General features: G+C 38.6%; 1 protein-coding gene across 4 annotated transcripts in view; it reads left to right on the top strand.

Moving 5' to 3' along the window:
• Positions 1–17,142, top strand: part of mak (male germ cell-associated kinase) — a 114,394-nt gene that overhangs the window by 33,772 nt on the left and 63,480 nt on the right. For 3 of the 4 annotated variants that reach the window (XM_072283077.1, XM_072283076.1, XM_072283075.1), the window contains exons 2-4: positions 1,701–2,032; positions 9,086–9,140; positions 11,350–11,471. In XM_072283077.1, coding sequence (XP_072139178.1) covers positions 1,932–2,032; positions 9,086–9,140; positions 11,350–11,471 — 278 coding nt within the window. In that variant the 5' untranslated portion in view covers positions 1,701–1,931. Of the gene's footprint in view, positions 1–1,700; positions 2,033–9,085; positions 9,141–11,349; positions 11,472–17,142 lie in introns of those variants that run through there. The other variant, XM_072283079.1, reaches the window with a different exon arrangement.

Raw genomic sequence — 17,142 nt, 5'->3', positions numbered from 1 at the left:
GGAGCTTATTCCACACTCTCATGAGCCTCTGAGTACAGAAGTTTACCCTCATGTTCCCCTTAAACTTCTCACCTTTTCACCCTTAACCCATGATCTCTAGTTGTAGTCTCACCCAACCTCAGTAGAAAAAGCCTGCTTGCATTTACCCTATGTCCTTCATCATTTTGTATACCTCTATCAAATCTCCTCTCAATTCCAAAGAATACAGTCCTATCCTAATCAAACTTTACTAACTCAGGTCCTCCAGATTCGGCAACATCCTTGTAAAATTTCTCTGTACTCTTATAACTTGCATTTCCTTCCTCATCTTTTTCAAATGCATATCATCTTCATATCATAAACCTTATACAGTTTGATGCTAGTGCCCAATTTTAAATCTTTATTCATTTCTAGAAATTAATTCACAATTTATGATGCTTGTACTAATATTGTAACCTTTATCTTTACAACTGTTTTTAATTTTGTAGTGCTTTCGGACACTGAGCTAGCTTCAGAAATGTGATAACAAATGGCTGGTTGTTGTACTCCTCCAACTGCAATCATGAATTTTCTGATTTTCTTTGGGGTGAAATTTTGTTCAGACTCTTGTGCCAAGCTTGATTTGTAATTTTAATAATAATAGGCATCCGTTAGTCTCTTGAGACCATAGATTTGGGCCTTGGAAGGTTTCCAGGGCACAGGCCTGGGCAAGGTTGTATGGAAGACCATGCTACAAGTCTCCCCTCTCCACGCCACCGATGTTGTCTAAGGAAAGGGTGTTAGGACCCATACAACTTGGCACCGATGTTGTCGCAGAGCAATGTGTGGTTGAGTGTCTTGCTCAAGGACACAACACATTGCCTCAGCCAAGGCTCGAATTAGCATCTTTCAGATCACTAGACGAATGCCTTAACCCCTTGGCCACGCAATTTGTAATAAAACCACAATAACATGCATTCCTTTATTTCCTAAATACTGTTATTACGAAAAGCCTAATGGCCCATTGTTCCCCATCCATATTTGTCCCAACATCAAGTAAAATTAACTCATTTACATACAATTGAAGATCACTTTTGTGAGGCGAAGATGTTAATTGTTGAATGCATCTTAAAATTATACATTCCTTTCCACCCCGCCCACTCTCTACACCATTAGTAACAACACGTGTCTGAAAGAATAACAAGCATATTGTGGTGTAGTGCCCTTATTCCTCAGTAATCTATTTAGAATAATCTATGTACATTCTATGAGAGTAATATTGAGCTGTTCCAAGCTTTAGAAGTCTGGCATATGCAAGCAATGCCTGAATTCTACAAAAGCAATATCTGGGCATTGCTCTTAATGTTTAAATTCATTGCACAGTTTCAGGTGCTAAAATGAATTGTAGGATCCCATTTCTTCCTGGAAAAAATTAGATCCCTGGACCAGTAGACAACAATTGCCTAGTATTAAAGACTATTCATTACTTAAGAATGTTTCAACACTGAACTCCCTGATTTGCATTTCATGAATGGCTGAAAACACCTGTGCTTGGCCCAGTTGTCAGAAGCTGGCCAGATATTTGGGCTCATGTTTTGAAATATTTTTCTGTTCAAACAAAAAAAAAATAACAAGGAAGTGGCAAAAAGTTTACGCTTGTATGGTGCTTGATTGTATATATTGTATATGATATGATGCAGTGTCAAATGAAGTATAAAGACACTTCTGTTTTGCTTTTACAGCAGAGTGACAGAGGAACACTTGCGACTATAGTCTTGAAACCTATTGCAAATATGCATTAAGGAAATGCTAAACAACCATACATCCAAGGACTACTTTCATTTCTGAGATAACTATCAGAAGGCTTTTAAAGCACTCTTGGAGTTGTACAATTTTTGAAACTGTGAATCAAGATGAAGAAATATCTTACATAAGCCTTAAGTACTGAACTATATAGATTTTTTTCTCAAAATATGAATCGATACACAACTCTGAAACAGTTAGGAGATGGCACATATGGCTGTGTGCTTATGGGAAAGAGTAATGAATCCGGAGAATTGGTGGCAATTAAAAGGTATGTGTGCTTTTTCTACAAAAATTGTGAGAAAAACTTGTTATCTACATTTACATGTTACAATTATATTCATGGAAAATACATACAGGTGAGAAATTTAAATTTGTAATTTTGTAAACCATTATGACATGAGGAATTTTCAGAATGAAGAACCGGAAACAAAGCTTTGGTTAAATTGAGTCATGTGGCTCAGGCAGAGGAGCACTGCCACCCTGTTATATAAACACAAAAATGTGATGCTGCTTACCTACAATTGTAACAGTTTCATATTTGAGAGATTTCTATTATTTGAATAGCTCAGAGAAACAGGTTTTGATTTTCTTTGGAACAACACAGTACTGGAGGAACTCAGAAGTATCTATAGAGGCAAATGAACAGTCAACATTTCAAGCCTTCATCAGGACTGGAAAGAAAGAGGGCAGAAGCTAGAATAAAATGGGTGAGGAGAAGAGAAGGAGCAGGTGGCAGGTGATAAGTGAACTCGGGTAGAGGGGGAAAAGTAGATAGGGAGGGAAGGGGAGTGGAAATAATAGGTGAAACTAGGAACTGATGAGTGGGAGAGGCAAAGAGTTAAATAAGATGAAATCTGATAGGAGAGGGCAATAGACCACAGAATAAAGTGAAAGAAGTGCAATACCAGAGGGAGAAAGTGCGTGTGATGGGCTGGGTAAGGGGAAACAACAGTGGATGAATGGGGATGAGGGAGAGGGGATTGGAGAGGAGTGGTTACTGGAAGTTGATGCTATTAAATTCGAGTCTACCAAGGTGGAATATGAGGTGTTGTTACTCTAGCCTGCATCTAGCCTCAGCTTGGCAGTAGAGGAGACATTAACAGAATAAGAAATGGAATTAAAATGGCTGACCACTGGGAAATTCTGGCTTCTCTTTGAGCAAGGTACTTTCAGAAATAAGTTGATATTGGTGAATGTTGTTCAAGATAAAGAGAAACTATTTCTATTTATGGAAGACCAGGAAGATAAATAAAACAATACAGATTTAAGAAGATTACCTAAAAGGTAGTCTCAAAAAATAAGAAATATGAACAGAGATACACCAAATAGCCCTCTAAGTTTACTCTGCCATTTGACAACCTAACCACATTTTCAGCAAATCCCCATATTCCTCAGTTTTCCATAGATAACAACAGTCTGAATTATAAAAAAGTGCATTTGATAAATTGTGCTTTTAAAGATTATGGTGGAAAATAAAAGCTTGTGGTGTAGGAAGTAAAAAAACAATCATAGATAGTTAGCTAGCAAACAAAAAATAATGTAGGCAAACTACACATTATAAACTACAAATTATAATGTAGACAAACATCGTCATTTTCTCTAGCATGATGTACCACAGGGATTGCTGCTGGAAGCATACTGTCTTGCAATTTGTATAAATCACTTGGATGAAGACATACAAGTAGGAAATTAAGTTGTGAAAAGTCTACTAAGGAATATGTAATAGATAGATACTGTATAGCAAATGTTCAAAGTTCCAGCAAATAGAGTAAATTATCCATACTCCTATATCATGAATGCCAGCTGGTGGCGAAGTGGCATCAGTGCCGGACTTCGGAGCGAAGGCTCCCGAGTTCGAATCCAGCCAGCTCCCTTGCACGCTTTCCATCTGTGCTGGGCTGAGCATCGAGCTAGCAACTAGGCATCGTAAAAATAAGAAAGCCTGCTTTAAAAAAAAGCCGTCATGATGGCGTCCCGATGACTCCACTCAGAGTTAAGGGCTTTCTTCTTTTTCTTCCTACATCATGAATAGATGTTAAGATGAAAGGCAGATTTAAAGGGAAGTTAAGTAAACATCTGGCAAAGGAAGAAATTAAAAGGTCTACCAAAAGGATTGGCCAAAAGAGAAGAAGAACTGAAAGAATAGATTAGTTGGGACAAATAACCTACTTTTACATTGTAAATTCTTATTGTTTAACATTTCGTTGGTGCCGACAGAGTTATGTTAATCAACCTGACTGAATTATGAGTGCCTGAATTATGAATTGGTTTAAATCAATGTGACTTAATTTTCCCCACCACTGCTCTAAATTCGCATTGCACTTAGAATGATCTCATTATTTGCGCAAATGGCATGGCAAGCAATTCATCCACTCAAGTGCAATTTGCTTCTGGTAGTTTCTGGAAATTCACCTAGGAGAATGATAGAAGAGGGAACATCAATTTTTTATGTGAGTTGTACTGAGAAAGATGACACCTAGAAGCTGTATTTTAAGCATGACACTTCAGATTACAGAAATTTATCCCCAAATATGCAAGATATGGAATAAAATTCACTCCTATGGAACTTCTGTGAGCACAAAATGTGAAAGAAACAACAAACTTTGTTTATTTTTGTTTTTCAATTGTCATTTTTTTTTGGAAGTACACACAGATAATGTATCGGCCTTTTTACTCTGGTAGGTTCCATTTAGTGTCCAAAAATTTTTTTCTTCCAGAGTTTTCCATATTATTTAACCTCAGCAAATCTAAAACGGGCCTGCAGGTTTAAGATCAAGCAGTAAATCTAAATAACCACTGTTATTTTGTTACGAGTAATGTCATGAAACAAACAACCTATAAACCCCATTACCAGAAAAGTTGGGATAGTTTCCAAAATGCAATAAAACCAAAAATCTGTGATATATTAATTCACATGAACCTTTATTTAACTGACAAAAGTACAGAGAAAAGATTTTCAATAGTTTTACTGACCAACTTAATTGTATTTTGTAAATATACACAAATTTAGAATTTGATGGCTGCAACACACTCAACAAAAGTTGGGACAGAGTTAAAATAAGATTGAAAAGTGCACAGGATATTCAAGAGACACCGGTTTGGAAGACTCCACATTAAGCAGGCTAATTGGTAGCAGGTGAGGTATCATGACTGGGTATAAAAGTAGCATCCATCAAAGGCTCAGTCTTTGAAAGCAAGGATGGGTCATGGCTCACCCCTTTGTGCCAAAATTCGTGAGGGAATTGTTAGTCAGTTCAAAAGGAACATTTCTCAATGCAAGATTGCAGAGAATTTAGGCCTTTCAACATCTACAGTACATAATATTGTGAAAAGATTCAGAGAATTCAGAGACATCTCAGTGCGTAAAGGGCAAGGTCGGAAACCACTGTTGAATGCGCGTGATCTTCGAGCCCTCAGGCAGCACTGCCTAAGAAACCGTCATGCTACTGTGACAATTATAGCCACCTGGGCTCGGGAGTACTTCAGAAAACCATTGTCACTCAACACAGTCTGTCACTGCATCCAGAAATGCAACTTGAAACTGTATTACGCAAGGAGGAAGCCATACATCAACTCTATGCAGAAACACCAGCGAATTCTCTGGGCCCGAGCTCATCTCAGATGGACCGAAAGACTGTGGAACCGTGTGCTGTGGTCAGATGAGTCCACATTTCAGCTAGTTTTTGGAAAAAACGGGCATCAGGTTCTCCGTGCCAAAGATGAAAACGACCATCCAGATTGTTATCAGCGAAAGGTGCAAAAGCCAGCATCTGTGATGGTATGGGGTGCATCAGTGCCCATGGCATGGGTGAGTTGCATGTATGTGAAGGTACCATTGACTCTGAGGCGTATATTAGGATTTTAGAGAAACATATGTTGGCATCAAGGCGACGTCTCTTCCCGAGACGTCCATGCTTATTTCAGCAGGACAATGCCAGACCACATTCTGCACGGGCTACAACAGCGTGGCTTTGTAGACACAGAGTGGGTGTGCTTGACTGGCCTGCTGCCAGTCCAGATCTATCTCCTATTGAAAATGTATGGCGCATCATGAAGAGGAGAATCAGACAACAGAGACCATGGACTGTTGAGAAGTCTTAAATCAAGCAAGAATGGACAAAATTTCCAATTGCAAATCTACTACAATTAGTATCCTCAGTTCCAAGATAATTAAAAAGTGTTATTAAAAGGAAAGGTGATGTAACACAATGGTAAACATGTCTCTGTCCCAACTTTTGTTGAGTGTGTTGCAGCCATCAAATTCTAAATTTGTGTATGTTTACAAAATACAATTAAGTTGGTCAGTAAAACTATAGAAAATCTTTTCTTTGTACTTTTGTCAGTTAAATAAAGGTGCACGTGAATTAATATATCGCAGATTTTTGTTTTTATTGCATTTTGGAAAATATCCCAACTTTTCTGGAAATGGGGTTTGTACTTGGTATGCATTTAAAAGTGTATGTCTCCATTTAAATTGAAAGCTAGAAGGTGAATTGCATCTGTAGTGGCCTGTATCTCCAGATGAGCTGCTGGCCACTTAAGAGATCAGTTTCCAAATCTCTTAAAGTGCCCCTACCCCCGCACTGAGCGCCACCAGCTGTGGCACCCATCATTACTGTTGAGAGGAAAGCATCCAGTAGAAATCCATCTCTAGTTATAAAGTAAGTTTATTATCAAAGTGCATACATGTCACCAAATACAACTCTGAGATTTATTTTCTGTGGGCATACTTTAAAAAAATCCATAATAGAATAATAACCATAATAGGATCATGAAAGACTGCATAAACTTTGGCGTTCAGCCAGTGTGCAAAAGACAACAAACTACAGATTAAAAAAAAGAAAGAAAAAATGATAAATAAAAAAGCAATAAATATTGAAAACATGAGATGGAGAGTCCTTGTAAGTGACTCCATGGTTTGTGGGAACAGTTCAGTGTTGGGTTGAGTGAAATGATCTCCTTTTGTTCAAGAGCCCAATAGTTGAAGGCTAAAAACTGTTCCTGAACCTGTTGGTGTGAATCCTGAGGCTATTGTACTACCTTCCTTGTTGTGGCAGCGAGAAGAGAACATGTCCTGGGTGGTGTGGTTCTTGATGCTTCTGTTTCTGCTTGGTACTGCGCAAGCACTGCCGGATGGCTGCTATAATGTGCAGTCGGTGTGAACAGCGTGGGAGTTAAATTGTAAAATAAGCTTTTTTGACTAGATCCCCTAAATCGATTTGATTGAGTCTATCTTTAAAAGTATTAATGTCAGCAATACTGCGCAGGTCTGGCGGCAGAAGATTCCACTTTCTTGTTGATCTTGGGTAGAGGGGGTACTGGTAGCAAATCTTATTGAATGAAGGAGTTTCCAATATGTGAGATCCAGTTTGCTGTCGAGTTGAACTGACCCTGTGACGAATTTGGATGTTTGAAGGAGTGATATTGTGAACTTCTTTGAAAATGAAAATTATCTGTAGTTTAATACATCGGTTTTCAAGTGGTTCCCATTGAAGGTTAGAGAGCATGTCGGTGACACTGGATTTCCTGCTTTCCTGCAACAGTGTTTCATACAAATACGCTCAGTTGTTGGGAGGGCTTTACCCATGATGGACTGGGCATATCCACTACTTTTTGTAGGATTTTCCATTTGAGGACATTGGTGTTTCCATGCCAGGCTGTGATGCAGTCAGTCAATATACTCTCCACCACGCATCTATAGAAGTTTGAAAAACAAACAAGGGAAAATTTGCAGATGCTGGAAATCCAAGCAACACACACAAAATACTGGAGGAACTCAGTAGGCCAAGCAGCATTTATGGAAAAAAGTACAGTCGATGTTTCGGGCCGAAACCCTTTGGCAGGACTGGAGAAAAAAGCTGAGGAGCAGATACAAAAGGGTGGGGAGGGGAGAGAGAAAAACACTAGGCAAGAGGTGAAACTTGGAGAGGGAAGGATGAAGAAAAGAGCTGGGAAGTCGATAGAAGAAAGAAAAGTGGGGACGGAGCACCAGAGGGAAGCGATGGGCAGACAATGAGATAAGGTGAGGGAGGGAAAAGGGGATGGGGGGAGGGGGGAACGGTGGGAGCCATTACCGGAAGTTTGAGAAATTGATGTTCATGCCATCAGGTTGGAGGAGAAGATAAGGTGTTGTTCTCCAACTTGAGTGTGGCCTCATCATGACAGTGGAGGAGGCCATGGATGGACATATCAGAGCATAAATGCTCGACAAAGCGAGACATATCAGATTTGGAATGAGAAGAGTATTAATGCTCTGTCCGCCAGAACAAGCGGGATCTCCCAGTGGCCACCCATTTTAATTCCACTTCCCATTCCCATTCAATATGTCCATCCATGGCCTCCTCCACTATTGTGTTGGAGGAACAACACCTTAGTTTGGGTTATCCAGTTTCCAACCTGATAGCATGAACATCAATTTCTCAAACTCCTGGTAATGCCCCCTCCCCTCCTTTACCATTTCCCATCCCCTTTTCCCTTTCTCACCTTATTTCCTTGCCCGCCCATTGCCTGCCTCTGGTGCTCCTCCCCCCTTTTTCTTTCTTCCAGGGCCTTCTGTCTCTTTCACCAATCAACTTCCCAGCTCTTTACTTCATCTCTCCCCTCCAAGTGGTTAAGGCGTTCATCTAGTGATCTGAAGGTCACTAGTTCGAGCCTCAGCTGTGGCAGCATGTTTGTATCCTTGAGCAAGGCACCTAACCACACATTGCTCTAGTGTCTGTGCGAGGAGTGACGCCCCACACAGACTTCCAATCTGCACCTTGTAAGGCATGAAAATGCCCGATGAAGGCCTCTCATGGTCTGAGTCGACGTTCCCTTCCCCCTCCCCTCCTCCACTCTAAGTTTCAGCTATCGTTTGCTGTTACATCAAACCTTTAAGTGGATGGGCTACAGCAGCAGGAGACCACAAACATGCACTCAATGGCCACTTCATTAGATACAGGGGCTACCTAATAAAGTGGCTACTGAGTGTAATTACAGACTGCATGAAAGGACAGACCCTGTACAAAGTATGCTCTGATGGATTCCTCTTGACAACTAAAATTGATGGGAGCTTCAACTGTATATGAAAGTTCACAGATGCCAAAAATGTTTCAGTAAATTTCAAGAGCATTTATATTTTTGGTACATGCATTAATCAGCTTGTCTAATATAGTGAGAGAATTCTGTACTCATCCAGTCTACATTATGTTTAGAGAGAGTATTAGGTTATCTTGATGTATACTAAGCTTAATTTTCTCATTACCTTTTAAGAATATATTTAGTACCTATACCGAGGCTTCATTTGAGCTCTTTCTTTCAGTGCATATGTTTAATTGTGCAGGATGAAGAGGAAATTCTATTCCTGGGATGAATGTATGAACCTCAGAGAAGTTAAGGTACAGCAAATAATTGTTCACTCCCTCATAATGATTCTGTCTCTATTAAGTAGTACATGTGATTCCTTTAGGGACTGAAACACATTCCATCTCTTTCTTCCTCCCCACCCCATCCCCCACAGTCAAACACTGATGAAGTGGATTTCTAATTTATTGCATAAGTTCAGATACTGGGGGAGCAAACTCTGTAGGAATTGGAACAACAAGTACTGTATGCGGCACTTCCTCGCTGTATAGTATGTCCTTGTGTTAGTAAGCAGGCCAGACCTATAGGTTGTATTCCAGATGCAATCTCACTAAGGCCATGTACATTTGGGCAAGATAGCCCCACTATTGTACTGAAATACTCTTGCCGTAGAGGACAAGATGCTGGTTACCTTCCAAACTGCTTGCTAAGCATATTTGTTAACTTTCTATAAATTGTATACATGGATACTTGACTCCGAACACTAACATTTTACAGCAACACATAAAAAGCCAGAAGGATTCAGTGGGTAAGTATCTCCGGAGGGACATGGACAATTTTTGTTTTGGGTCAAAATTCTAGCATCTGCAGCCTCTCGTGTCACTAACAAGTCTGTCACCCTTTTGATGATTTTTGTATTTTTTTAACCAAAGTGCATAATTTCACACTTTTTTCTATATTTATATTCCATCTGTCAAGGCCATTACTTTGGCCCTTGTGCTTCCTTCACATAGTCCACACTGCTGTCTAACTTTATGTCATGATATACTTGGATAATTAAATAAATGCAAAAGAAAGATTAACTTTGTCAAGAATTCTGAGTATGACCAGTTTCTTTAGGAGTGCAAAGAGAAAGAGCAGGATGGAGTTCAACATTTAGTGGGGATTGGGAAATGGAACAAAAGACTGCCAAAGTGCTAAAGGCAGGAGAATTGGCATTGACAACCAGGGGAGTCAGGAATTACAGATTTGACAAATCTGTGGGGGAGGTAGACTTGAGATGGGGGGACTTTAAAGTGTTTTTTTCAGTGTCAAGGCAAGGCACCAATTTAATAACTTTTGTAGTCCTTCCAATTCAATGCTACTATACAAAGAGTGTGCAAACTGATGTTATGCTTTTGAATTTCTAAGCATTGCTTATTTAAGTGAAATATTCTTCTACCTACAAAACAAATAATTGTCTTTTTAATGAAATCATTTATCCCAAAAAGCTCAAGTAGCATCTGTGAACAAAGTAAGAGTTAACTTAATGGGGTTTTTGTTATAGAAATACCTTCTGCGTGTTTGCAGCATTCTATTTTTTAAAATCCTTATTCAATGTTTTCTCCCTTCTCTGCAACATCCCTAGGACAGGATTTCTTTCCCAAGCATTGTAACTTTTTCCATCTAAACTGTGTGGGTGTGTGACCATGCATTAACTAAGATGCTCCCACACATCTTTGTTGCTGCATAGCTAGAAATGGATGCCGCCAGAAGTTTATGAAACACAAAAGATTTTCTTTGTTGTTCTGTATTTCATTATAATTAATTATAATTAATAAATAAAATCAAAAGTAAATGATTTTTCAATTTTCATTCTAAATTTTGTCCCCCCCCCCCCCCCCCCGATCCCCACTGCAACAGTGTTGCTTGTTGCTAATTTGTACTTATATTTGAGCTTCCCAGAACAGTGTGGCCTGAAATATATGACCTTTCTTATTTGTTTTTAAGTACTTTGTATCTTAATCCTACAAACAGCTCAAAATTGTAACTCTTGCATGTGATAACGATCGATAGAAAATGCACAACAAATTTAATCCAGTATGTGATAAAAAGTTTGAATACTACAGTCCATAGTAGTTTCTCCTCTGTTTTGAAAACAGAACTTTAACGTTAAGCTTGTTTTAATCACAGTTTATTTAAGTAAAGCTTAATAGTATGCATAATAATGATTAGTTCTGTTGTTGTGCAAGTTAAATACTGAAATTTGAACACAGTTGTGTTATATTGTAATATTAATTCTACCAAGATAATGAAAAGGTAACTGTTGACAAAATTTTAAATTTCTTGGTAAGTGGTTTAGAAATACAAAATTGAATTCTAAGAAAAATTGCAAGAGAAAATTGTTCCATTTAAACAACTTTCAATGTATAACAGGACTTAGTCATATAAAAGAAAGTGTTGATGCATCAACCTACATATCAGAACTTTGCATTGTCTAGATGCTTTCCATGCAAAATCAATAATGCATTTTCTATTTTTTAGTCACTAAAGAAGTTAAATCATGCAAATATTATCAAGCTCAAAGAAGTTATAAGGGAAAATGACCATCTTTACTTTATTTTTGAATACATGAAAGAAAACCTCTATCAGCTTATGAAAGACAGGTATGTGTTTTATTCATCATCTTTTTAAACTATTTTTGTGGAACAGAGGACTTCTTAATTTACAGTGAAGACCATTATACAATGAAACACACAATGGTACTAATGTAGCAATGTGTTATAAAATAGACACAACAAGTAAATGTTATTAAACTGGGATCATAAATGTTTTGCTGTTCCCAACCAGCAGGATAAATAATAACTAGACCCTGAAAGCTATGTGTAAAGAAAACAAACACATAACCAACTGTTGTGAATGATGACATGGATGCTAATTATGTTTGTTTAAAAATGATTTAGATTCCTGCAAAATTAATTTGTACTCAAATTACTTTGTATCTATCCTCCTTGTCAAGCTATATTTTCCAAACCTAAACACTAGGTTCACAGAAAGGTCTTCTTTAATGTGGATGTGGTTCATTTGCAAATCGTCTTAAATCTGTTCTCCTCAGTCTATAATGCCGAGTAACTAATCATTCAGCTACTATAAACAATTATTTGATCTTCAGAATTTTTCATAGTTCTTCATAATTTTCAGGAAATGTAATTTTTTTTCACTTTCTCAACTCTAAAGAAAACAAGCCAGCATTGAACAGGTCATTCAATGTAACCATAACCTAAGTTCCCTTGAATGACTGAACAAAATCTCTTTTCTCACCAAATCTTTCATATCATGCCTAGATTGAAATTCAGTCACTTGCGATGGGGGACATAGAATCAGGAGATGTAGAGTCAGTATGGATAGAACTGAGAAACTGTAAGGGCAAAAAGACCCTGATGGGAGTTATCTACAGGCCCCCAAACAGTAGCCTGGATATAGGGTGCAAGTTAAATCAAGAGTTAAAATTGGCATGTCGCAAAGGTAATTCTACCGTTGTTATGGGGGATTTCAACATGCAGGTAGACTGGGAAAATCAGGTTGGTACTGGACCCCAAAAAAGGGAGTTTGTGGAATGCCTCAGAGATGGATTCTTAGAGCAGCTTGTATTAGAGCCTACCAAGGAAAAGGCAATTCTGGATTTAGTGTTGTGTAATGAGCCAGATTTGATAAGGGAATGAGGTGAAGGAGCCATTAGGAGGTAGTGACCATAATATGGTAAGTTTTAATCTACAATTTGAGAGGGAGAATGGAAACTCGAAGTGTCAGTATTACAGTTGAACAAAGGGGACTATGGACCCATGAGGGAGGAGCTGGCCAAAGTTGGCTGGAAAGATACCCTAGCAAGGATGACAGTGGAACAACAATGGCAGGTATTTCTGGGAATAATACAGAAGGTGCAGGATCAGTTCATTCCAAAGAGGAAGAAAGATTCTAAGGGTAGTAAGGGGCAACTGTGGATGACAAGGGAAGTCAAGGACAGTATAAAAATAAAAGAGAGGAAGTATGATTGGGAAGCCAGAGGCTTGGGGGACTTTTAAGGAGCAAAAGAAGATAACTAAAAAGGCAATACGTGGGGAAAAGATGAGGTACGAAGGTAAGCTAGCCAAGAATATAAAGGAGGATAGTAAAAGCTTCTTTAGGTATGTGAAGAGGAAAAAATTAGTTAAGACCAAAGTTGGGCCCTTGAAGACAGAAACGGGTGAAATTATTATGGGGAACAAGGAAATGGCAGAGGAGCTGAACAGGTACTTTGGATCTGTCTTCACTAGGGAAGACACAAACAATCTCCCAGATGTAATAGTGGCCAGAGGACCTAGGGTAAAGGAGGAACTGAAGGAAATTCGCATCAGGCAGAAAATGGAGTTGGGTAAACTGATGGGACTGAAGGCTGATAAATCCCCAGGGCCTGATGGTCTGCATCCCAGGGTACTTAAGGAGATGGCTCTAGAAATTGTGGATGCATTGGTAATCATTTCCCAATGTTCTATAGATTCAGGATCAGTTCCTGTGGATTGGAGGGTAGCTAATGTTATCCCACTTTTTAAGAAAGGAGGGAGAGAGAAAACAGGCAATTATAGACCAGTTAGTCTGATATCAGTGGTGGGGAAGATGCTGGAATCAATTATAAAAGATGAAATAGCGGCATATTTTGATAGCAGTGGCAGGATAGGTCCAAGTCAGCATGGATTTACGAAGGGGAAATCATGCTTGACTAATCTTCTGGAATTTTTTGAGGATGTAACTATGAAAATGGACATGGGAAAGCTAATGGATGTAGTGTACCTGGACTTTCAGAAAGCCTTTGATAAGGTCTCACATAGGAGGTTAGTGTGCAAAATTAAACCACATGGTATTGGGGGTAGGGTAGTGACATGGATAGAAAAATGGTTGGCTGACAGGAAACAAAGAGTAGGGATTAATGGGTCCTTTTCAGAATGGCAGGCAGTGACTAGTGGGGTACCGCAAGGCTCGGTGCTGGGACCGCAGCTATTTACAATATACATTAATGATTTAGATGAAGGGATTAAAAGTAACATTAACAAATTTGCAGATGACACAAAGCTGGGTGGCAGTGTGAAATGTGAGGAGGATGTTATGAGAATGCAGGGTGACTTGGACATGTTGGGTGAATGGGCAGATGCATGGCAGATGCAGTTTAATGTGGATAAATGTGAGATTATCCACTTTGGTGGCAAGAACAGGAAGGCAGATTACTATCTGAATGGTGTCAAGTTAGGAAAAGGGGAAGTACCACGAGATCTAGGTGTCCTTGTTCATCAGTCACTGAAAGTAAGCATGCAGGTACAGCAGCCAGTGAAATAAGCTAATGGCATGTTGGCCTTCATAACAAGGGGAGTTGAGTATAGGAGCAAAGAGGTCCTTCTGCAGTTGTACGGGGCCCTGGTGAGACCACACCTGGAGTACTGTGTGCAGTTTTGGTCTCCAAGTTTGAGGAAGGACACTCTAGCTATTGAGGGAGTGCAGCGTAGGTTCACGAGGTTAATTCCCGGGATGGCAGGACTGTCATATGTTGAAAGATTGGAGTGACTGGGGTTGTATACACTGGAATTTAGAAGGATGAGAGGGGATCTGATTGAAACATATAAGATTATTAAGGGATTGGACACGCTAGAGGCAGGAAACATGTTCCTGATGTTGGGGGAGTCCAGAACCAGAGGCCACAGTTTACGAATAAGGGGTAGACCATTTAAAACGGAGTTGAGGAAAAACTTTTTTTCACACAGAGGGTTGTGGTTCTGTGGAATGCTCTGCCTCAGAAGGCAGTGGAGGCCAATTCTCTGGATTCTTTCAAGAAAGAGATAGAGCTCTTAAAGATAGCAGAGTGAAGGGATATTTATCTTAATAAGCTAGTCTTTGCTCAAAGATAATGAAATGCTGCATGCATACGCCTGTCCTCTTGAAGTCTAAAACTATCTTCCTCCCATTTTGATGTATTTTAACGCTACCTGCGTATATTGCAATTGTGTCCCCTACAAATCAAAGTTATTCATATGTATCAAAAGTAGCAATGATCATAAAACCCAGTCTCAGGAAATTCATAACAGTTGTGTTCTATCCCTCTACCAACTTTGTGTTCAGCTTTCTTTTTATCAGCAAATCTAAATGTGCTATTTTATCAAACATCTTTTGAAACTCCATTATTATAATATTAACTATGTTGCCTTCAACTGTCCTCTGTTACCTTGTTACACATAATTAATCGTATTAGTAAGTGGTGATTTGCTGTGGGGAAATTTTAGCCTGGTTCTTTTTTTTCCAGTCCATGTTTCCTCTAAAGGCTGTTAAACTTCTCCAGATTCTGTCCCTAAAAGCTTTCCCACTTTCAGTGTTATAGTGATTTCTCATTTTTTGAACACTTGCATTCTTCTAATTCTTTGGGAACACATCAACATATATGAACCAAAAAATTTATGTTGGCCATTTCCTAATTTCTATACTTAGTGAGGTAGAAAGAATCTTATTCTGATTGTGTGACATATCCACTTCAGTTTTCTAATATCCCCTTTGATTCTATCTGATCTTGTCCAGTGACCCAATTTTGCAGTGGTATTCACTGACGAACTACTTCATCAAAGACCTCTGTAATGTAGGTTAATGACCGTGGTTCCTAAACCAGAAATATGATGTACCTTAACAAGCTGGTATATTATACAATACTTATTTTCAGAGAAATTATTAGTACTTTGTAAATCAGCTTTCTGTGACTTTTTAAACCCCACCTGTAAACAGATTTGGTCCATTTTTCTGGCAAATTGGAAACTGATTCTGAAGAGAGAGCATTGAACTAAAAGAGAGGGATGAATTCAGATGAGGAGGACATCAAGGCCGTGGGAAAAATGGCATTTTAGATGATGGTAGACTGTCCAGCCAGGTGAAATGAGACAAAGAAAATTATGATAATAACAAATCCTAGAAAAATGGTAAAAGTTAAAACTGAAGCCAGTGTATCTAAATGTATGATATATTCAGAACAAAATAGATAAACCATCAAAACAAATAGAGACAAATATATTTGGCCTAATCACTTCTATAGAAATATAGTTCAAGGAACCCAAGGTAGAGAATTAAATATTTCAGGGTACAACATTTGGAGAAGGCAAGAAAATAGTAGGGTAGGTCACAGATCTAATGTTAATTATGAAGTTGATTGTCTTGTCCTAGAATAAATAGAAGTATGATCTGAATGGTTAGAAATAACTCAAGAGAAATTTCACAAAAGCGAGTGTAAAATTGTTTCCTAACAATAATAACATGATTGAAGAGAGAATTAATCTGGAAATAAGATGCCAAAGGCAATTTAATAATTATGAGAGTGGTTTAATCCAGTTATGGACTGAGTAAATCAAATTAGCAAAAGTAGTTTGTTGGATGGAATTCATTTAGATCTGTCTACTATTGGAAAATGTTATAGAATCAGCTAAGGAACACTAATTTGGATGCTTATAATGAAAGTGTTTAATTTGTAATATTGTAATTATGTAAAAATATAAGAAATAGAAGAATAAGATTTGGCCTCTTCTCACTGTTGGCCGTTGGATAAGACCATTGCTGATCTTTTATATCTGTGCCACTTTTCTGCAGTAGCCCTATATCTTTTGACTCCCTTAATACCTAAAGTTCTATTGATCTTTCTTGAATATACACACAACCCTCTTGGGTACAGAATGTCTAATCATTTACTTTGAGACTGTGACCCTTAGTTCTAGGCCCAGAAGCTAAACCAACATCAGCTCTATAGATACCCTGTTACTAAGTATTTTGTACATTGCAATGAGATAACCAATCCACTTTAAATAATGAATTTCTCTCCCACAATTGCTGTGCCTTGATGTAACTTTTATCTGCACTCCCTTAAGTCTAATGATCTTGAAAGAGTGTGGCATTCATATAGTCCTTCAGAGAGAGTGCAGATGCTGAAATCCAATCTCCTGGAGGAACTCAGAAGTCCAACAGCATCTGTGGGAGGAAAGGATTTACTAATGTTTTGTGTGCAGCACCACTTGCCTCATCTTGCACCCTTCCTCAGTCTGCCAATGACCTTGGACTCTTGTCTCACCATTCCCTTTCTCCTCTTTATACTGCCCAAGTCGCTTTATCACTCTCAGTCACAATGCAGAGCTTTAACCTGAAACATTAACAATTTATTTCCTCCCACAGAAAATGATCAACCCACTGAGTTCCTCCAGCAGATTGTTAGTTTAGTAATTCTGCCATCAGAGCTGGCTTATTCAGTCAAAGCAATAACATGCCCTGCTTACTGGTTCCCAAACT

The sequence above is a fragment of the Mobula birostris genome, chromosome 19, assembly GCF_030028105.1.
Source record: "Mobula birostris isolate sMobBir1 chromosome 19, sMobBir1.hap1, whole genome shotgun sequence".
Lineage (NCBI taxonomy): Eukaryota > Metazoa > Chordata > Chondrichthyes > Myliobatiformes > Myliobatidae > Mobula > Mobula birostris.
This window is presented reverse-complemented; position numbering and strand designations above follow the sequence as displayed.